Here is a 24,159-nt window from a genome sequence, read left to right on the forward strand (position 1 = left end):
AATAGAATTAAAAGTAGCAGCGAACGTGTGCACAGTGGTTTAATTCGACATGCATCACCGACAACCGGCCACACTTAAATACTGTTTCTGTTCTATCTGCAAAATTACAGAATTACAGGATTACAAGTGCAGGCTCGTTGGGAAACAATGCAGCCAAGCTGCTGAATCGTTCAAAATGTCCCACTTTAATCGCAATGCTATTGTTACGATTTTTTCTGAAATCCTGGAAATTTGTAGGATAAATTTCTAACGGCGCGACTACCGTAAATTTTAATTATTTTAACGACTATTTTTGGTAAAAATTCAGCTTTTGCGTGACCCATTAAACAAGGCTCGTTATCGTTAACGCGTTTTCGTTGAGAAAAAGAATCGGACCAGTGATCGATTTTAGGAAAAAGAACAGAAGTTCAGAAATATATTAGATTGTCCGAAAAGTTTCTCTCGTTTTATGAAGAAATACCAGACGCACGATGTTCTTTGTTTTATATTATTTTATCGAATTATACGATCCATTTTGTTCTGTTGAGATAAATACCGTAACATTTCACAGACTTGTTTTCAAAGTTTGTACGAAGGTGTACTGTTGTAAGAAACACGTTTGCGAAAGAAAGACACTTTTCGGGCAACCTAATATATTTACAGATAAACGTTCAATTTTATAAAAATACGGATACATTTAAATTTGTTGTGTCTTTCGTGTTAAGACGAGTGACGCGTGTGTATATTATTCTTCGTCCTAAAAATAAATAACACAGCATTAAAAATTTATATTGTGTACCAATAAAGAATATCGGTGTAACGTTTTTACAAGAACCATGTTGCTACGGTGTTATAATTTTTGACTCGCACTCGGTCTGCTTAATACTACGATTTATACGAAAGTAAATTAAACGCGAGCTGATAAATCTAAACGACGTATGAAACGATCGTAAAATTCTGCATATAAATAACGGAGTTAATTGGAATGGTTCAATTTGAACGGCAGAGCGATGCTGACGTTAAACTTGATTGCAACTAGGAAATGTGAATAAATATTTGCGCGATATATTTTTACCTTCTATACATAGACATTAATCGGTTGAAATTTCCCGATGCCTGATATTTATACAACATATTATGTATAAATAATTTTATATATATATATATATAACTATATTCCAAATATAATAATTTATATAATTAAACGAAACATAATTATAAAGCAAATATATAGTAATATTCCAAAGAAACGTAGAAGATTCTTAGATCCATTTAATCTCCGAGTTAAAACGAGGAGGAAAAAAGGAGAAGAACGAAGAAGCTACGTTTGGAAAAAAAAGGAAGAAATATCATGGATGGCGAAGGTCGAATGTCGCAACCGTCGGTTGCAATTTTGAAAGTATCGCAGGGAATATGAAAAAGAGAGAACGGAAAGAGAAGACATCGTCGATGCAGCTGGATGGCCGATGCAGGTGCAAATGCAAGTTAACCTGCAACAGACGCGAATAGCATAGGCGCGTTCGCGGTGTCATCGACGATATATACCCTCGTGCATGCTGAAAATTAATCGATACGCAGCCTCGATCCCTTTCGATAAATCCAATTAAATTAAACGTTACAAATGGTGTGCTTGGCGCACAAATGCATAAAAAACGGATCGCTGTAATATTCATTAACCGGCCGGCACGTGAATCGAATAACGCAACAGATACACGCACACGTATATTCGTATATTCGAATACTTTTTTTCTTTTTTTAAGTGGCTCTTCATATTTCCGATGACTCTTTAATCTTTCGTATTAATTGGACGTGGTATATATCCGCTGCTTGTTATTCTACTCGATATTTATGTTGCGCAATGATATTATACGCTAGCTCATTAGCACCGTTGATAGGCGAGATATATTAAGAAGGGTTCGGCTGTTGCAATTGCTAATTAATTTCTCGTTTCTTCGAAAGGCAGTGTTTTTTAGAGTTTCTTTTGGAGTTTCTGTCGGTAAGTTTCTTCGAGAAGAACGAAACTTCTCTCGGTAACGTAACAACGCTAAGAAATAATTGCGACGCAGGTTGATCAAGGATTCTAAGATCAGACAGTTTCGTTGGAAAGTTCGTGGAATCTACGGTTTTCAGGAGTCGATGAAAATATCAAAGTACTGAAAAATTGAATTCTAAAGATCGGAGAGTCGGAGATCCAGAGGCTGAGAGTTTGGAAATTCGAACATACGCGTAATAAGAAATTTCTTCGACGATTCAAGAGTTCGACGATCGAGAAGAAATATACAAGACAGATCGGCGAATTTCAAGATTCTTACGATCAGAGGCGAAGGATTTCTTGACACGGCGTGGTTCAAACGGATAGGACATTCACGTTCGCGTGACCATGTACAGGAAGCGATAGAAACTCGAGTTGCAGAGACAATGCGAGTTGCAGCAGAGATTTTTTTAACGTATTACCTTTGTAGTTTATTACGAACCTCGAGAAGGCAGAGATACTAACGAGTTTCGCGAGAAGTTTGAAAGTTAACCAATGCGCTAGCTTCGTCCACTTCCTGTTATTAATCATTGGATATCGATGGATCGTACCGGTGGCTGTCTAACGCAGGAGAGTGGAACGTTAAGTAAAGGGATTTGCGGTGAAATATTCTCTTTACTTTCGACTGCCAAGGATTGACATTTCGTACAATGCAGATATTTCGACTGAATAGAGTTGTTAGGTTTGTTCGTGAATAGGAAATATACAGAGAAATTGTGTTTCGTAGTAGCGTGATCATTTGGTAGCAACGACGAGAGAAAGGTATCCTTGCGACACTGTGAAATAGATTTCAGTATTGCGAGAATAATTTCTCTTACGCGATATAAATATTAAAGTATCGGACTCTCGGTTCGTATCGTCGAATCGTTGACTACGCTACGTTGAGTTAGGTTAGTGAATCCTCTAGGAATTTAATTTTATCTTCTACGTCACATTTTACGTGGTAAAAATGGTCGATCAATCTTATCAAGCCGGAGACGCGAAGTACAAATATAAAAATAGCAAATTACCGTCATCGACCCTGATCCGAGGATTAAAATAATCAGCCGAGTACACGCGATACGTGTAATTAGAACGTCGTATATAGAATATCAAATATAGAAACTGAGAAATTCACGAAAATAGAATTTGCAGAGATTCGTAGGGTCCAGGGTTCGTTAAATTTTCAAGTCAATTTTCAATTTAAAAAAGCCTCGAGATTCGAAGATCATGCGTTAAAAAAACTCGCCAATTCAGACGCTCGAAAATCCCAAAATGCAAAGATTTACTAAAAATAAGACGCAACTACGATAGTATTTCCCTTGAAAGGAAGCTACACTGGTCCCCCGATTTACTCGGCGCTTTTTCACGCGAGTCTCTCCGATGCGATAAGTTGTAACACAAATTGCGCGATAGTTTTCAAGAGCTTGAAGTTTAAGATAAGTACGTTACGTTGCGCTAGGTCATCGCAGGCGACTATATTTGTTCCTGTATTTACTTTACAAACTTTACTTACGCGATTTTCATTCAAACTAATCCACGCGGAACGTATACTCCGCGCAAGTCGAAAAACGGCTGTACATACAACGAACAGAATTTTGACATTTCCTCGGAAACACGTTGGACGCTAAACACCGGAAGGGACATCCCGCTAGCTAGCGTCGCGGTGCTGGTCGCCAAGTAGTAAACGTAAGTGTAGAGTCCGTGCAGAAACGCTGGCTGAGACGCAGACCGACTTGCGATGCAGCGTGACGAGTGCGTGGGAGTGCAAAACGTGGGGCGACGAGGGCGCGATGTAGGTCACTAGGAAATTGTTAGTCGTCTGTCGTTCTGACAGCCTTCCTGTCCCGGTACTAACGCTGTGTGGGCGCCATTGTCTATGATCCCACGATAGGATGCGTTAGAACAACTCCTCTGTGCTTTAAGAAGGGTGCAAGGAAAAATTTCGAATTGGTCTATTAACGAAATGTAATTCGCCGATCCGACGTCGATTACGTTCATGGAATTTCTTTCACGACTTCAGCTTTTCGTATCCCAGTACGTACGCAGGTATTCGTCGCATAACGCGCCGTATTTTTCCAATACGGATTCGCTCTAACGGCAGGTTTCAGAATTCGCCAAATCCTCAATATTTATACGTATTTATTATACAGATGTACAGAAGATACTTACTGTGCATACTTTGCTGTATGAATTATAGATATTATACAGAAGATACTTACTGTATGCACTTTGCTGTATGAATTATAAATATATCGTTTAATATAAATATTATACAAAAGGTACTTACTGCACATACTTTGCTGTATGAGTTACAAATATATCGTTTCATGTAGATATTATACAGAAGATACTTACTGCACATACTTTGCTGTATGAATTACAAATATATTGTTTTATATAGATATTATACAGAAGATACTTACTTTACGGGTTTTGTTACATGAATTATAAACATGTTGTTTCATATAGATATTATACAGAAGATACTTACTTTACGGGTTTTGTTATATGAATTATAAACATGTTGTTTCATATAGATATTATACAGAAGATAATTACTGTACATACTCTGCTGTATGAATTATAGATATTATACAAAAGATACTTACTGTATATACTTTGCTGTATGAATTACAAATATATCGTTTCATATAGATATTATACAGAAGATACTCACTGTACATACTCTGCTGTATGAATTATAGATATTATACAGAAGATACTTACTGTATATACTTTGCTGTATGAGTTACAAATATATCGTTTCATGTAGATATTATACAGAAGATACTTACTGCACATACTTTGCTGTATGAATTACAAATATATTGTTTTACATAGATATTATACAGAAGATACTTACTTTACGGGTTTTGTTACATGAATTATAAACATGTTGTTTCATATAGATATTATACAGAAGATAATTACTGTACATACTCTGCTGTATGAATTATAGATATTATACAGGAGATACTTACTGTACGAGTTTTGTCGTAAGAATTGTAAATACTGTTTCATATAGATATTATACAGAAGATACGTACTGTACGTACTTCGTTGCGTGAATACGTATAGAAAATTAGAGGATAAGGGTGCGTGAAACTTAGGGGAATCGTAATACTTATTTATCGTGAACGAGGAAAGCGGTGCGGAATTAAAGTTGCGTGAAAACTTTCAACTAAAATAGTAAACTCGAAGAAGAGAGTAGAGAAGGAAAGACAAATACAAATGGGACGATAGCAGAGTCATAAAACATCAAGCAAAGATCGTTGAAGGAATAAAAATTCCATCTTAATTTAATCCCGTGTCGGTTCGCGTTTAAAATCGTTTATGTACCCGCGAAGATCGGTCATTTGTTATATTTCACTTTCCCGCGTGCCAGCTTCGCTTCAATGGGATTAAAAACAGTTGCATAACCGAATAGAGCGAGAGAGAGAAAGAGAGGAGAAAAAGAAAGAAGGAAAGGTATATACGACACATATAAATCCGTGGTATGGGTTCATTCTACCTCGTGAGCTCTCTGAATGATACACATTTATTATCTCTTTTTTTTTTTCAGAGCGCAGCATAACGCGCGACTGCTTTCATATCCGGTGCATCCGCGCCTACGCTTTTTCCGCGATACCTCGTGGCCCCTTGAAAAAAGAGCGTTATTTTTGCAATTAAACGTTTGCTGATAAATTCCAGGCGCGCACACACGACGAAAAAGGTCAGAGATTTGATTTTTTAGGTCACTGAGTTATTACTTTATTCGACGTGCAGAACCGTTTTTTTCTTCTTGCTGTCTTTTCTCTCCTCTTTTCCACGTTAACGACGACGTTTTAAATTATTTTAAAGTGTATTTTTAAAGTTCGTTATACCGCGACTTTAAATAATATTCGCTGCACTAACGTATATCGTAAAGATACATGGAAATTCTAGGAATCTAAAGAATAAACAAAAAATTATCGCAATGAATCGCGTCGAATTTGCGATAGAAGCTTTTTAACTCTGTGTTACGATAGTAAAGAAGCATTTGTCGTGAACACTTTTTGCCAAAAAGTCCTGTCCTATTTGATAACGTACTATGTTACAGCCTGGTTTTTTCGATCAGCGAGTCATTGCTGTATTCGATTTATAATGTTCGATTCCCGTCTTCGAGTCGAACACCAAAGTATCCATGAAACGTGCTAAAGGAGCCGTGGAAGCTGCGATTCTAATTTTACACTAATCTAATTTTATTACCAATGTTGCGTCGAAGAATGTGTTAACAACCCAGTTATACGGTTTCCGAGAAGATACATAATAACTCTCAAGGGCTTTCGCGAATCATTGATTTCGCGTCAATCATCGTTCCAAAAATATAGATTCGTGAACTTGACCTCGTTCGAAGACAAGTCGAAGACGATTAACCAAGTCTTCCGCGAGACTTGCTCGCGAACAAACGCGGTTCCAATCGAAGAACACGCGACGAAAAACGTGACAAGTCACATCTGTCTTTCGATAGAATCTTCAAACTCGATAGATTTTTCAATGGATCTTTCCTTTTGATCTTTTTTATTAAACATGCGTGTTTGTCTGACGAACATTCGAAGAACATTAATCGTTTGCAGACTCTTGTGCGTTTATGAGAAATCTTGACGCAGAAATGTACATAATTCCAAGTACAGTACTTCACAAAAACACAATTTTTACCATCTTACCATCTTTTTTATTTGCATTTCTAAGAATATCAAATATTTATCGATTGCCATATACTTTCTGCACAGTTACAGTCTGTACTTTTATGCAAATTCGTATCGTTATGAGCGTAACGAAAAAATAGGAACCTAAGCGAAATTTCACCCACGAAAGATCACGAGACGATACTTCGAGTAATTTAAATACGTATCCTTGCGTATTCGACGCCTCATAAACGAGCAAACATCCGCGATCTAGCGATTACAGATACGATACCGTACAAATGCATCTCGCAGCCGCTGTATATAGCGTAAAGCGAGATCCATTTAAAACTCGCGTTACTTTCAAAAAGCAACAAAGAGAAAAATCATTTATATCCTCGCCACGGTATTATTTGGTAATAAAATCGGTGAACGTTTTGAATTTTCTCCACAGGCGAAACCAATAAATCGTGATTTCGTTCGATCGGGTTCGCCAGTTTAGGTCTCTGTTGAACACGTGGGCGGGCAATTCCGTGACACCATAAAGCTCTCCCTATCGCTAAGAATCGCGGCAGTACTATTATAACGAGCGCTATACGAAACGCTGACAAGGGTTACAAGCCAGGTAAACAAGAACTTGCGCGAATCGTCGGACGAGATTTAACGCGATACGCGTTAACACGGTCTGTGGGACACGGAGGTGCTTTGCTTTGCCACGGTTTCTGTTAACCCTTTTATTTTACCGTGCCGTTTTTTCAAGATACAAACGATTAGCATAAATTGTGTTATATGGTTGCTCAACGATATTCGAGCGTGTCAGGTTGGTTGCACGTCGATGAGAAATCGGTGCTCGTATCGCTTACACTGGATTAATACGTAATCTCGATTATCGATTATATTTTTCTCCGCTGTTTTTGGAAATACAGGCAGACTTTATCTTTGATCGTGAATGTACACGATGTAAAGCGTAGATTTTATTTTCGCTAGAATTTTCCCTGCTACGAAAGACGTCGCGAGAGAGGCAGATTTTCTGAGATCGAAACGACATCAGCTTCACGTTTCGTAAATTGTTTGAAAAGCAAAAAGTAAGCGACGACGAGTATACTCGCGAAGAACAGGTAACTGGTTAAGGAATAAATCTTTCTGGAAAGAAACGATATTTTTCAAGAATAAATTCTTCCAAATCGTAACGATAATATTATCGACCTAACTTCCATCTGTCGTAATCCGTTCGCTCTAAAAACTGTGATAAAATCCTTACGAATGATAACGACGACGCTAACGATAACCGCGAAAAGGGAAGCAACAACAGCCTTCAGCTTTATGAAAGAGAAAAAGCAGGTTTCTCTGTTGCAACCAACGCTAGGAAAATTGCATTTGTCGTGTGGGTGTCGAAATGCTATGTTGCACGGTATAAGGACATTCGTACGATCCTGTGGAGGGAGAATGGCGCTATTATTGCGTAAGAATGGCCGGGTTACAAAGCAACTGACAACGATACGTAATATGTAACGTGAACACGAAGGTCCATATATTATACCCTGAACGAGAATGTAACGTGTTTTTGCGTCTCATTGTTGGCGTTTGTGCAACATAATAATTGCGTATGTACGTATTAGGCTCGCCTCGTAAACAACGTGTACGTGGAATTCGCTGTTACGTTCTAAAAAAAAAAAAAAAAAAAAAAAACGTACGTCATTCTTCATCCGGAATGTTGCGAATATTTAAAAAAATCGTCTAATCCGTTTCCTTCTTAAATTCGATTGTCATTCGCGCGATTCCTTTTTTCCTTTAATTTCGTTCTATTTAATTTGCTTCATCGACTTCTGATATTATTATTATTATTATTATTAACAATAATAATTTATTGGATTTCGATCTTCTAACTTGTCTTCTCATGATTTATTTCTACGCTATCCTTGATCAGTTAGCTACTTTTGACGAGTATACTCGTCACGAAGCAACAGCAATATCTCGCGTTACGTCGAGCCCTGCCGGCAATGGAATTAAAAAATGAAACGATCCCTTCGTTACAACTTAATTCTATATTACAACATTCACGCGTATACGACGAGTATACTCGTCGTCCCTTACTCTTTCTCAGAGTAATTTTAGGTACGAGCTTTGCAAAGAGATCGCAACAGCGAACCGATTAATCGAAGCAGTTACTACGTGGATATTCAAAGTCTACGCTAATTCCGCTATTCTAAAATCATTACGTTCTAGTGCCATTTTCTTGTTTCGTTTTTAGCGAATTCGTCTGTTGGGACGTTAACAAGTTTACACAGGATTTTGGAATTTTAATCTGCTCCTTTAGACTCTTACGATTTCTCTAACATATTCTCAACGTCTCACTTGAGATTTTCACTCGTTACTCTCGATATCCATGACGACTCGAATAAATTGACGGAATAAAAATGGTAATCGTAAAAGTCGTAGAGATTCGCAAAGAAAGAAGGTGGCCGGTGTATCATCTTGTCCGACGTCGCGAGCGTTGTCGACAAAGCGGCCATTAATAGGTCGTACCAACGTTAATTAATTTACGAGGTGCTAAAGCGGCTTGCCAGGCTCGAGGGTGCATTAAAATGCACCCTTCGTGGCTGCTGCGTCGCGACGCGCAGCATTGGCCACGCTTTTGCACGCGTTCGACGCACGAAACAGCCGGCAGCAGGAAATCCGAAATGCACCGGCCTCTATCTACGACAACTAAAGAGAAGATCCTTGCGATTCTAGCAAAGATACCGAGACTATACGTCCACTGGCGACCTCGTCGCACGGCTTTAATCGCTTCATTTACATTCCATTTCAATCAGCTTACGTTTTTTGTTCGAAAGTGCCACTCTCCCTCGCGGGACAACGTTGGCTGGCTATGTCGTTTAGTCGAGGGTCAATCGTGAACCTCTTTGCTCTGAATCGCTGCGACGTGCGCGGGTATTTTACGGTAGGTTAGGGTGAATTCGTGAAATTCACACAGTAATTCAGACAGTAATGAAATGGAATTCAGACAGTAAACTTTCCAACGGTTTCTATCCCATCGACATCATCGTCCGAACTTAAATCGCGCATTAAAACACGTCGATCAGTAGTCGAACTTGTAATCGCGAATCGCGAACCACTAACAGTTGTTGAGGTTATTTGACGTGTAAACGGAGAAACTCGTGGATAAATTGTAAGGTAGAAAATATATTTAAATAGTAGTGTAATTATAAGTAAGAATACAATTTGAGCTGGTCCAGCTGTGTTACCCTGTAACTGAAAAGCCCGAAGCCAACGTCGCCTGTCTACTGTTCGTGGTCTGTCTTCGTCGCAGTCTTTTGTCTGTACGCTGTCGATGGCTTCGGTGCTTGAGAAAACTAAAAAGACCAGATGTAGAGTTTTCTTAGAAGTGGTGACCACGTCAACAATAGTAATCGCGAGTTCACCACTTCAACAAGTTGTCGACAATAGTACGTACGTACGTACGTAGTATAGTTCAACAATAGTAAGTGTTCTATCTTATCACTATCACGATAACCACCTCATACGACCAGAGCCACGGTTTCTCCAGTGACTCCACGGTGGTCACTGGTGACCAGAGCGCTTGAACTTCTTACAATTGTAAACATTGAATGAACATCGACAGTTAGGATATTTTGAATATAACCGATAAATACAAGATACTTTGAGATGAAAAGTATCCCATTGAGTAATTAAACATTTTTATTAGAACATCGATAAAAAAATGAGAACAAATCTTGCATCTAACGGTGCACTGTGTTTGCGTGCATATCTTTTAGGGGTAATCTACGAATATTATTATAAACGCAGCTTATAATCGTTTACTAATATCTTCTACACGTTTCAACGATATATTCCGCTCGTTTTGCTTACAAAGAAATAACGAATACGAATGGTATGTTGAAATAAACGAAGCCTCGTTACGATATGTCGCTATCGACTGTTACCAAGGTGCCACGGTGGTCACCCGTGACCACCAATAAGATAAACGGTGCATTGGGGAAGAATGTCGTCTTACGTCGTCAATTTATTATTATTTTGCCATTATATGCTTTGAATAATAAAAATACTCCCGTGGCGTCCTCAGCGAAACCTGTGATTTCGACGTGGCAGTCAAAGTGTTAAGAAGAATCGGAGATTAGAAAATAGGACGTTAGAAGAAATGAAATTAAACGATAGAAAATGAATTCCTACGCGATCCTGTGGATTCTGAGTCAGCTGTTTGTTTCTGTCTCGACATTCGCGACGAAGAATAGGTTCATGTACGATCATTCTACGCGATCATCTATTCTTTTTGTATATTTGGAAATCCACTTGGAAGCACATCTATCGAATCTGTTCGACTTATCAAAGTCGAAGGAACCTTGTCGCGATATTATTTCTACCAACGTGTCTACTAATGAAATTATCGTTAACGTATCTGTGAATAAAATATGAGAAATCGAAACGTTTCGTTGGCTAAAACCTTGGCACAAAATTACGTAAATTACGAAAGTTTTCGTCTTCTCAACACTAAGAAGACGATAGGACGATAACGTTTCCAGTTTCAGTGGAAGAATAAAATCTTACTGCGTTCGAACTCCGTCGTTACAAATAAACAGTAAAGAGTAGCGATTTAAAAAATGTCTCTGTGGATAATGAACTATAAAAATATAGAAATTGCTACATCGTCGCGATTAGATACCTTAAATGTTTTCACAGAGATTACTAAAGTAGTTTTTATCTTGTATATTTATAGCAACTTTGTCCGCAACTACCTTGTTTTATCTCTTGACATACAACTGTTCTGTTTTTACAAAATAGTAGCACAGTTAGTTCGTAGAATTAGACTTAGCGCTACAAAGTTCGATTTCCAGACAATAATTTGAAGAAGGGGATACTTAAGGTAAATAAATAAAATACTTTATAATAATTTTATTCTCGGTATACATCGGTATCCGAGAATGAATAACGTTTCTTCGAATAACGTGGCTTCGTTGACGTATAGCAGCGTTGCAAGTTGTAGAAAAACCAAACGTACGTATATTTTACGACAAAAAAAAAGAGGAGCGAAAAAAAAATGTTTATTTCGATAATATTTCCAATCTACGTCGTAAAACGCAATTTCTTTGCATTCGAAAGCGATCGATCGCTGGTCTGACGATTTTAATTTATATCGATATCGATTATTACAGGAAAAATCAATGTCTCATTATTCGATAAGCATTCTTTCGTTCCTTATTTTTCTTTTCCACCCAAGATATTCGACGTTTGTAACGATAAGGAAATATATTTAATAAGATAAATTGGTATATATTGAAATAAATACCTATCGATAGCGAATCTAGAAATAATACAGAAATACAGAAAATTAGTAACGAACGTATAGAGTAAATTTGCATATTTTAATTGACATCTTCCCTTGATATTTCCCTTGAAATAATATGATCGATATCGCTTCAATTTCTTCTTCCGCCTTATACATCATAATCCTTTAGATTAAGCCTCAAGAATTTGCTACGTTTTGCTAAAACAAATAAAATGACAGTAAAAGAAAATCTATGAAATACGTGGCTAAATACATTTGTCAGTGCAGATTGTTTATGTTTGTCCATTAAATAACACAAGCGTGTCGAAAGGGTTAGAATTTATCTCCAGCTGCGTTTACCAGAGTGTTAAAACACGATGTCGCTCGTAAAACGTGAAAAGTATAGCACAATTGTTACGGTTGCTGCTCGATTTATCGATCTGTATTTTTTTCGATCCGCATGATGAATATCAACGTTGGACAGCCACAGCCGGGTACACGCTGTTCCACGCCGGCTGAATCGATGTTTCAACCTATAAATACACCCAGGTCAATGGCAGAGTGGCCAACAAACAACGACATCGACTTGACAGAATCAGTATCGGTTTTCGTTTCTGTTTCATCATGGTTGAGATAGGTCATCGGTCGCGGATCGATTCCGCTTATTCTAGTCTTGGAGAGTTGGAAGGATTCTGCTGGCTTGGCGTAAGACGTAACGACGTCGATGATATTTATAAAATCCAGATATCAGCGTTGAAATGTTCACGTTCGAATAATTTCTGACACGCGAGTCTCCGACGTTTCAAAATTTCGAGATTCGTGTCTTTTATTTCCTGCGGAAAGCTTATTTTTATTTTACTGATACAGCGCGTGAATAATTACAGACTCCAGCCTGTCTTTGGATGTTTCACAACGTCGACAACAAAATGAAGAAAATCTCTCGTAAGATCTCGTTTCGTATTTTAAATTGAAAAGGAAAACCGAAGACGAAGAAGAACGTCGCTTTCGACCAAGTCTGAGAAGAATTGAACTCTAACGTAGAATTAACATCGCCGATCAATTAGCCCAGCTTCTACTATTTAATTCTTATTCTTACGTACTTTGTGTCCTGCCAAAGGATTTTCAATTTGTACAACGTCGGCCAATGACCACCGAGCCAGAATTCCAAGCTGAATTTGCAAGCGCGCGAAATTCAAAAATGGCGCGCGGCCTACGAAAGGCTGGCAACGACTTTCGTTGCCATCCGTCGTGCTTTCGTTGCCGGTAGATATCGAACGTTTCTCGCGAGCATATTTCGCAACACTGTCGAGTCAGTGACATTTCTGTCTCTCCCACACAGCCAGCCGACCGCGTGTAACAGTGACTCATTGCCGAAGACAACGAACCCCGAAAGGAAACGCGAAGTGAATGAAACGATGAATGAATAGCTTCTCGTGAATGAATTTACTACCGCCTTTACGCCAAGGCAACCGACCGATCTCTTTGCCTTCCCCGTTTCCATCTCGTACTTCTCATCCTCTTTATTTTTTCTCCGTTTTATTTTTTCTTTCTTTCTTTCTTTCTTTTTTTTTTATCTCGGTCGTTCTACTTCTCATCGCGCCAGGGAACGACAGTCGGGCTTCGATTAATTTGTCGTCGTTGTGCTAGCCGCGGAATTAATCTTCCCGTTACTTCCATTCCTCCTTCTCCGGCTTCGGTCTTTTTGTCAGCGACGAAACAATGGTGTCTGTCTCTTGCTTTATCGCATCGTACGACGTCTCTGCACGCTTCGCTTTTTCACCTCTCTTTGGAGTAGCGGGCTTCTGTAACAGGTTCCAGGATAACTTTCGAGAAGGTCGGTCATTTTTCTAACGTCACTATGAGATCTATCGTCGTATAATTCTCTTTCTTTAACTCGTTCCAGCTATATAATGGCACGGTAGATTGCAAGAGATCATTTTTCCAAAGATCCTGTTCGGTTACCGTGATTTTTCTAACGTCGCTATCATATGTATTATACCGATGCGGTGTCTAATTCTTAACGATAATAATTTTTTAACTCCTCCGAGTGTAACGGTACACGATAGGTCGTACGAGATAATTTTTGACCAGATCGGTTATCGTAATTTTTCCAATGCCCATGTGAGATCTATCGCATCTTGGTGAACGAATTTTCACGTATGCGATGATTCGTCGCGATGATACATCGTCGTACGCGTAAACCAGGTCAATGTGAAAAGTTTCCGTAGGTAGGAGTTGCTTTATTCGTTGTTTCGTCATTGTCATTTCGCAAACTTCTCGATCTAAACTCGTAACAGTGACAGTATGAATTCTGACATTAGTAGCAGATTTGTTACGCTATTTGCATATTTCTATTGGCGTAAATTTCTATTGTAAAAAGAGCAGCGGGAACTCGATTGAAAATACGATTCACTGGCACATCCGATAGATATATGCGATCCTGTTTCATATGAGGCCGAGCAGAGTATTACTCAATCCGCGTACGTCGATTTAACGCTGGCTTTCGTCCAGAGACTCTAAAAGCCGAAACAAAATGACAACGACCGACATCGTGCGACTTGGAATTTCAGTTTGACACTTGCCAAACGGTTCGTTAAAGCCGATGATTCATTGTTCGTGGCGAGAACAATCGCGATAACAATGTGACTAGCGTATAAATAGAGTGAGAGAGAGAGAGAGACTTCTTAGGCATTAGATTCGACTTAATTTAACTTGTAATTATCGTAATTATCGGATCGCGGGTTTTTATGCAAATTCGTATTTCTATTAATAAAGAGAATATGTTTGTGAAGGACAGAAGTAAAGAAATGAATTACATACAAAGATCTTTTTTCAACCTCTAAATAGCAGTTGTAACTGGTAATTCAGAAATCAATTAAATTCCTATTACTGTGTTATAATCGATTAAACTATTATTACGTGTCAGATAAGATTTATACGTCATGTAGATTTTATCTAGAAACGCGTACGTGTACAGATGGAAAATAAATAAATAAAAGAAAATAGATTTCGTCATATGTCAGAAACGATACACACGCTATTGCATTACCGAAGTCGGCTTCTAACGTAGTACGAAGATACGCAAGAAAAATAATCAATCATTTGGAACACACGAAATAATTAAGTGGTAACTGTCTGGTACAAAATATTGTGCGATATATCGCAGAAAATAATTTTACACAAAAGAACCATTGCGAGACTGTCTTTTTATAAAAGAAGCGATACTTTCGCAAGCTTCTTTTACATCGGTCGATTCTTCGTCCGATACCAACGAGCTTCCATTTGAAACATTTTCTGTTAAACTATCTTATTTTCTCTACTCATCGCAAACTGCCGTATCCGAAATTGTACTAGAAGACAAAAGTTTCAGTGGAAAAATCGCCTTGAACTTCCTCCTGAAAACATGCCTTTTGGTAAGTCTGTTTAACGCGCAATCGTCGCGAGGAAACGTTGATTTGCCACTTTCTTACTCAGCGTAGAATCAGGTCGAGTTCGCTTGGTTCGCAGCGTGTCTCGACCGACTGAACACACGCACCGTGTCATTTGCAACTGCACGATCGTTATTGTTGCTTGTCCATCGGCCGTCTCTATGGTTATCGTTGCAACCCCAGACGCGGTTGTCGCGTGACAAGCCAGAATACCACCAACCACTTCCTGTTCATCCTCGTGCACGCGCGCGATGCACGCGATTACGCGACAAAGTCCCTCGCGTCAACCTGTTTCTTAACAATGAATTTTTAACGAGCCACGATTTTTATCGAACAGTCGTTCAGTCCACAGCTTCGCGAACTATTACTGGGCCGAGACCCACTTTCGAAAACGTTGTTCTTCGCGACCCACTAGAAGATCACGCCAGGTGTAGTAGTCTGACTACGGATTTTTGTACGCATTTACGAGAAATCTGAATGTTTTGTATTCGTAACGCAATAAGAAAGCTTCAGTTGAAATATCTGCTGGACCAATGGTTCTTCGAGGTTCGTCGAAGAAGATTGAAATAATCTTCTGTAGAGAATATTGAGCTGCGTCGATCAACCTATTAAAAGATACATATGGTGGCGTTTAAAAAGACAAAGTCCACGTGATCTTTACGCGGCCACCTACAAAAAGACGAACAACATGAAAACGCGACGCATCTCCTTCGAAGCTATTCAGCTTTTATCCTAAAACATTTGCCGATATAATTAACAGTATGAAAATTATTATTATATCGTATTATTCATTTTTGCTTGCTAGAAAATGTGATCGATTTACGTGTGTAGATTTCTCGTTCACATTGTCAACCTTAGATCACGATATACACATAGAACATCGCATTTATACTTGAACTTACTCTAAATTGTACTCTCAAATTCTATCTTATATTTTTATTGCACACTCCCTCTCCCTTAGGCTTCCCATAGGAAACCTAACTGTTCTCTGCTCTCTGCCCAACGATATTCCTTCTTCTACACTCTTGCTTCCTTGTTTCTAAGCTCCGCAACTATTCCATTGTCTCTTCTGCGTCTCTTCCATTTCTTCTGTGATTCCCTCTAATGTTACGCTCCTGTCCTCCACGTTCTCCCAGTCAGTCGTTTTAGTATTCCTACGAATATTACACGTACGATTATATTCATAACGAAGGTAGACGCAGCGGAGGTTGTCGTGAAGGCACGAGGTCCGCGGATCTCGAGATCCCGAGAGGAATTGAGAATGAAGAAGCGATGGCTGGTAAAGAGAAAGCAGAACAAGAGAGATAAAGAGAGGGAGAACAGAGAAGAAGGGCCAAAGATTAGCGAATAGTTTTATACTATACTTATAGTTTTGTATCACCAGTCCTTACATTTTTTACACTTTACTGTCAGAGTTCCGTACTTGATATTTCCGTGTGAATCTGTACGCGTCGTTCAGACTTGGCCTCTTCGAGGGTACAAATAGTAAAGGCATAGATAAGAAACTAAGGAACGCGAAAGGTACAAGATCGAGTTTGAGTGATAGTTTTTAAGCGTAAATGTTAAGTACGAGAGATGTGAAAGGTTCTTGACAGTTGCAAGTAAACGATAAGGCTAAATGGAAGAAAACTGTAACTAAAAATCGGGAAACTCAACTCGTATCGATGAAGATCGCGAATTTCCGTAAACCGTGACCGGAATAAACTTTGTCTCACGGTGTGTCGATCAAGGGATAGGTTGATGCAATAGAATGGTGATTTCTATTTATTCGATTGAAATTGTATTCGATCGTTATCATTGCAGGGCCGTGAAAGCATTCCAGCAGGTGCTATGGGTGGAACCAGGATTTCCACGAGCCTGCGAGGTTCACCTACGGCTCGGCTTAATGCTGAAGGTCCACGCTGACTTTGACGCCGCCTTGAAGCACCTGACACTCGCTCTGATCGATGCCACGACACCTGCCTCCTTTTCCAAGCTCGAAAGTAAGTTCTCGGTTTTCTTCGCCCCCTTTACGATCGCCTACGCGTCTTCCACCTTCCAAAAAACATAATTCACGCGGAACAGCTGCCCACCGTAAACCGCGCATTTTTACTCCCGAAATCTTACTCCCATACCATATGTTGGCTTCCTCGTACCGCCTTCCTTCCTCTTCGCACACTAACACGATACTCGTGCAAGAACTCGCGAATGTCGAGGCTCGACCATCGCGAATTACGAGTACAAAGGATAATCGTAATATATAACGAGGAAGAAGGATTTTGGTTTATTTAATCGTCTTGCAAAAGACGAAAGACTATGGACGTGAAAGGATTTGAATTTTTCTGACGATTCGAAACGATACTCGAGATATATCGTGATAATCGAAGAACTTGTGCGACGAAAGCCATTGGGAATGAGCAGCTTTTGAGGGAGAAATGTCTTCTTCGGATCGATTTAATTCGTCACAGAAATATCTGGTTTCCAAAGTGTATCGTTGTAGCGAAAAAAGATAATTTTTGTTAAAATACACGGAGACTTTCACTTTTCACGGAACTCTCGCTTTTCATGGACGCCTCATTAAAGAGAGGACGAGCTTTGCGGCATCTTAAAAATTAAAAGCCGTCGAGATCTCGCTCTCTTGGATATCGGGTTATGCGAACCACTTTCACTCCAACTTGTCGATTGATGCAAAAAGTCATTAAACTCGTGCAGTCGATCACTCTAGATTTACATTCTCTGTGTTCTATATCGCAGTTGTCGAATGTCAATAGGAGAACTTGCAGCAGCAGAAAAATCCATCGAACGCGTCAACAGACTTCGATCGATCAATTTCTTAAACATAGAATCTTCGATATCGAGAGAATAGATCGTTCTGTTGTCCGATATTAAAAAAAAAAAAAGCTACGTACTCTCTACTTTTCGAATAAGCGATCTTATTCTTCTGCTTTTATTTTTACTTCAAATTTTGTGTCGTCGTACGACAGTGTGACTAAACGATGAATCTAATATACTCGAATTTGATCGATCGATCTATGAATGCTTTAATCAATTTCGTAGCCACTGTAAATCCGTGAAAAAAACAACGCGATCGTTCGTTTCAATTTCTCAAATACAATGATGTTTTATTTGAAAGAAAGTTCATCGAAATAAAAATTCTAGAGCGCGAGAAACAAATCGTTTTTTTTTTTGCCACCGAGCATTTCAAATTTATTCGACGTTAAATGTTCCAACGGATTCGATCGATCCATCAAATGTGCAAGTTATTAATCTACCTGCGGAGAAATGGAAAAAGCAAGCGGATGAAAAGTTCCTATGGGACGGCGGATGGTGCAATAATTCCGACGATTTTTCCCCTGCACGCTTTTAATACGTTATTTAAAATGGCACAATGAAATCGATACTTTCGCCGCGTGAAAAGCGCCTATTACATACCTGCGCGCCACGTCTTGACAACGTCTAGATGCCAGACCTTTTGCTCGCGTTCCGCTTCGAACTTGACCCCCTTTTTCCCAACGTGATACAGCGATTCTTGTGTCACGTATGACCTACGATAACACGTATGGCGTAGTGGACGACATTTAAGGCGCGTTAAACGCTTACCCTAACGATTTTTCTTCAATTCACCTGCCACTTAATTTAACGTTGCGTTCGTGATACCTCGCAACCGTGTTTCCACGGTTTCTCTCTCTCTCTCTCTCTGTCTTTCTGTCTGTCTCTCACTTTCTATTGCACCGTGTGAGAGTTTCGTTTACTTTTATTCTTCCTCCGTCTTTTACGCGCCCCCGTTCTGTTAAATTCAAATTGTAGAACAATTGAAAAAATGAACCGATAGAATAAATAATTAAATAAAGCAGATTGATGGCGAACAACGTAGCGGATATGAAAAGAAAAAGGAGAAGAAACGGTTACGGTAGATAATTAATTAACCGGTATGAAAAATTACCTAATTTTTATGGTTCGTATGGAATATAAAAACAGGTCGTTTAACTTGGAAAATATTGGGTGCGATTCGTTAATCGGTCGATTTATTCGATTTATTCGCGGATAACATTTGGAGATTGGAATTGTTGGTTTTCGTTTGACACGTACGTAGCTTTTAAAGTTGCAGTATTTGCAACGCAGTTGGAATTTACCGTTCGACACGGAACATCGTGTTTGTTAAATGGTTAAGCTGTGACTGTAGGTGCGCTAGCTACTAGGAATAAATTCCGAATCGTCGATTAAATATTAAATAGCGGTGGTATATGTACGTACGGGGTACGTAGTGACTGGATTCTACGTAACGATTTATCAAGCAACAGAAGTGGAACAGAACGTTAAATCTTAAGCGATAACGGGAATCTCCGTCAGTTTTCCCTGTTGGAGTTTCATCTCGTCGCGTAGCGTCACTTCGAATTACCAAGAAGCAGCAATGAGTCAACCGGGACTCGACTAGTTCTCTGTCCTGCTGTTTGAAGTTTAAATTTAGCGTAGAGAGTAAAAATAACGGCGCCGCGGATACGAGCTGTTGGATGTTATGAGAGAACTTGATTCTCGCAGGCGATCGATTCTAATCGTTCAACAGCGTGTGTTACCGTTCGAAATATTATGGCAGCGAATTAATATTTTACCCGCGACTATGTTCCACCACTGAGAAGATGGCGCAAGAATAATAAAAGCTTTTTCATTCTTAATGGCTGAGCGTGCAAGTTAATGGACATTACGGACAATAATAATTAACGATATTAATCATACGCTTAACGGGTTTAATAGACTAATTAAAGAGCGATGATAAAATATTCAAATTGAGTCATACGGAAGAGTGATTCACGATTCAAACGATTACCACGATCCCATGCGCACGGGGAATCATTTCCGTTTACCGAGAAATTGGTTCTTCAGCCGAGCGAAGTTGTGTTTATGAAATGAGGCGAACATAAAAGCAACGACCCATTGAGATTTCAAGTCAGTTTGGTGTCTGCCAACGATCTAAACGATAGTACGTATTTGCATACTATAGTTAGATCAAAGGGAGGAATGCAACTTGGAATTAAAATACGCAAACGAAAATATAGAAAATCGACGGATCGTTGAAAGATTGAAATTTTCATGTAAGTATTATTGTTCTACGCTTTGTGTTATTCCATTGGTCAATCGTAATTGCCACGGTGTTATTTTAAATCAAGGAAATTTCATTTGTAATTATTGGAAAATGTTATATTATATACACGCGTATGGCTGTTTTTTATTTTATTCGAATATTAATTTAAAAATAAATTCTCATCAGAGATGTCAGCTTTCGAGTGCACTAATTGAAATCATAATGGAAACAGAACATGCAATTATCGCGTTTTTCATTCAATATGTATATTTCTTGTAATAATGACGCATAATCAATAATATGCAATTTGTGTAAACACCATGTCTCTTGTTTAACATATTCAAATTTCCACCATAACGTTGCAAAGCCAAGCAGGCTATTACATAGTTGATAAATGCAGCTGTACAAAGAATTAATTAATTATTCATAGTTTTCGTATTCTACCGGTAATAGCAAAGTGCGCGAGTATCGATGAATTATTATACGCACGTGATTAAATTGCAAATATACGATACGGTATTATTATTACTTCGAATCGTGCTGTCCGTTCTTCCTCTTCTCAACGAATATTTTATCAAGCATATTCTTCGTTAAGTTTGCAAATTCGTACGAACAATTCGTAACGTAATTTGACAATAACGCGTCTGAAATAATCGGCGATTACCAGGTCTACGTATCGTTAATCGTATCCCACGTGCTCGATATTAAACCGATGTCTTTCTTTTCCGTTGTTACAGTAAAATTTCACATAGCCCATTTGTACGAGGTCCAAGGGAAATATCGCCTTGCCAAGGAGCATTACGAGGCATTGCTCAAGGAAAAGACTCTGCCTTCTCATCTGAAGGCCGACATTTGTCGTCAATTAGGTGAGTCACGACCATCCTTAACTATAAATAATAAACGTTAACGACTGCCGTTGAATTTACCGTTAGAACAAAAAACTATCGCCACGCCAATGTAACTACCGTAGCGAATATAGAGCAATTGATCAACTCCGAGAATATTAAACGTATCGTTATAGCGTTACTCTCGTAGCGACTGTGAACGTTCGATGAAAGAACGTTCGATTGAAAAAAACAGAAAAAAAAGAGGCTCTTTATTGGAAAATAATGGTACCACGTAGAAAAACGTTTCGTAGCTACTGCACACGAATGCCGCCAGTCAAAAATGCCAACCTCGTGCTCCGCCAAGGTAATTAACCCTACAACCCTTTTATACCCACGCAAAATCACCAGCACGCGAATCGTTTTTCTCCTCGCCAGCTGTCAGCTCCTCGCGACGATTCGGCTTAAGGGCCGAGCCGAGTGTACGAGCAAGTAGCAGACACGTGTATTGATTTATTCCGGGTTGGGGTGGCCTGGCGATGAGATGGGGCAGCGAACGCTGGCAACAGAGTGGGGACAAGGGAGAGGGTGCGTATTCGAACGAGAGAAGAAAGCTGGAAGAGCGACAGAGAGAGAGGAGAGATCGAGAGAGAGAGAGAGAGAGAGAGAAAGAGAGAATCGAATTCGATAAGGAAACGAGATTGTGGGAACCTCTCTACCCCGTCAGCCTTTTCCAACTTATCTTTCTTTGCTCCTCCTTCTCGTTCCTCTTCTTGTTTGCATCAATTGGTCACGTTTTCTCCCATTCGAGGCTAATTTTCTCGCGTTCCTGTTTTCCGTTATTTTGCCATCGCGTCTCCGTGGCGAACCGCCAAATTTCGATTCTGGCTCGGTGAACCGTCTTCGAGCGAGGATCCGCGGATGCGTCGCGACGCGTGCACACCGCCCGCTGTATCTTTCGCAGCCGCGTTATTAACTCGATACAGCGCGGATTAAAGCGGTTGTTAAGCCGGCGAAGATCGTCGACTCGTGGAATTACAGAATCGTAACCCAACCGGGCTACTACACGAGCGTTTAACCGGCGAATCCTCTTCCGAGCATCGTTCAATTTCAATTCGAGTCGCGTGTTTGCGTCTGACCGTCTGTTGCTTTTAATATTCCCTTTATCGATTTACATCTTCTCGATCAAGTATTTCATCGTTTATCTACAACCTAATTTTATATTACAACAAACACGCATACTCCGTGTTCGACGAGTATACTCGACGTTTACCTTCTGCCACGCGCTTTAGTTTACTCGCCTGCTGAAGTTTCAACGAGCTCCTAACTGATCAATCGTAGAATAAAAGTTACGCTTGTGTCGTTCCCGTTTCTCGAGCGAACAAACGTAGAAGAGATTTTCGTGCAAAATATCGGGCTGGCAACTAAGCGATTGCGGCCTGTGTCATTACGACCTGATGACAAAATCCGCAATCACTTAGTTGCCGAACCAACAGAACAAGGCCATGCTCGAAATTTTCCAACCGATGTAACATCCGTCCGTACGTTCGTCTGCCTTTGACGATAGTCCATTTTCCGATGAAAACCGGGCAAAGGACGCAAGAGGCGAAGAAGAAAGGTTGAAATATATCGAAAGTGGCGATGCATTAAGGCCGAATTCTCTCCGCAGCCGGATCGTGAAATGTGTGTTGCGAGCGTGCTCGACTGCCGTTTAATGAGATGGTACGCGCTACGTGACACGGCAGGTAGAACCGAAACATTATACAGGTCAAGCTGCACGTCGTGCTGACCTACTTGCGCGTTACAAATCCCTCGGCAAAGCGGAAGGCTGCGCAGAGGAGCGAAGAGGGCTGAATAGAAACGCCTCAAAGGAAACGGCGAGGATCCTTGCTCGACCCATCGAGGGGAGAACGACTCTCGCTTTCACCGTTTCGATGACCAACCTCCGAATTATTAGGTTGCCTGGTGGGAGGGGGGGGTGAGCGAAAGAAGATTTGAAAAATATTTCGGGCCTGAGAAGAAAAAGACGCGTAGAGGCAGCTCGGAAATTTCGTACGAGGAAGCTAGATTTTGTGCCGAAAGGAATACTTTTTTCGAGAATGTTAACACTGTATTACGATGTTAGCGTAATTTAATTTAAAATCGTACGGTCGTCTAACTTTATGTAAATTCCTATATTAACGAAAATTCAGAAATTGATTGAAGTTTAATTTAAAATCGTACCTTCGCTTGTTCGCCCAACTTTGTGCAAATTCTTATATCGTCTGATTAAATTCAATTTTTGAAGCCGATCATTTGACCGGCACTGGCGCTCGGGCCGATGCTACACTGTTACCTTAGCGCGAGGAAATGCACACGTACGTATAAAGAGAAACGATTTTTGGAAACGTACGCACACGCGTGTGAGCCTTCTGCAAGCTAAACCGACCAGCAGCATATTTTATTAATTCCTTAATTTCACTTCGCTGGACTCGATTTCCAATGCAATTTCGTTATCCTTGATTTTCGTGCCGTTTGAAATCATCGATGTCTTCCTTCTGATTTCGTTCGTATCGCGAACCTAAAGCCGCGATAGAACAAATTCATCGTAAGGTCTTTCGTTAATTTTTCTATCGATGCGCGCAACTCTCGATGATCGGATTCCCATTGGATAAATACCGAAGTGAAGAATAAAAGATAAAATATGTGACAAGCGAAACGATACAAATAAAAGGTATCTGAATATCTACGACGATAGTCTGACGAGTATGGCGATGAAGGAAACCCGAGTATCTCAAATCTATTAATAATAACGCGGACGAATCTCGATAAAACGCGAATTCGTACGTAAGATCGCGGCCTGGATATCGAACAGCGAAAAAAGCGAACGTCATCAGGGGCGCAATAAAATGCCATTACATCGGCACGCGGCTCCGACATCTGGAAATT

General features: G+C 39.7%; 1 protein-coding gene across 7 annotated transcripts in view; it reads left to right on the forward strand.

Moving 5' to 3' along the window:
- Positions 1–24,159, forward strand: part of LOC126867126 (histone demethylase UTY) — a 148,970-nt gene that overhangs the window by 104,559 nt on the left and 20,252 nt on the right. For 6 of the 7 annotated variants that reach the window (XM_050621319.1, XM_050621318.1, XM_050621322.1 and 3 more), the window contains 2 exons: positions 17,152–17,330; positions 21,145–21,273. In XM_050621319.1, coding sequence (XP_050477276.1) covers positions 17,152–17,330; positions 21,145–21,273 — 308 coding nt within the window. Of the gene's footprint in view, positions 1–17,151; positions 17,331–20,268; positions 20,418–21,144; positions 21,274–24,159 lie in introns of those variants that run through there. The other variant, XM_050621324.1, reaches the window with a different exon arrangement.

The sequence above is a fragment of the Bombus huntii genome, chromosome 6 (genome assembly GCF_024542735.1).
Source record: "Bombus huntii isolate Logan2020A chromosome 6, iyBomHunt1.1, whole genome shotgun sequence".
Taxonomy (NCBI): domain Eukaryota; kingdom Metazoa; phylum Arthropoda; class Insecta; order Hymenoptera; family Apidae; genus Bombus; species Bombus huntii.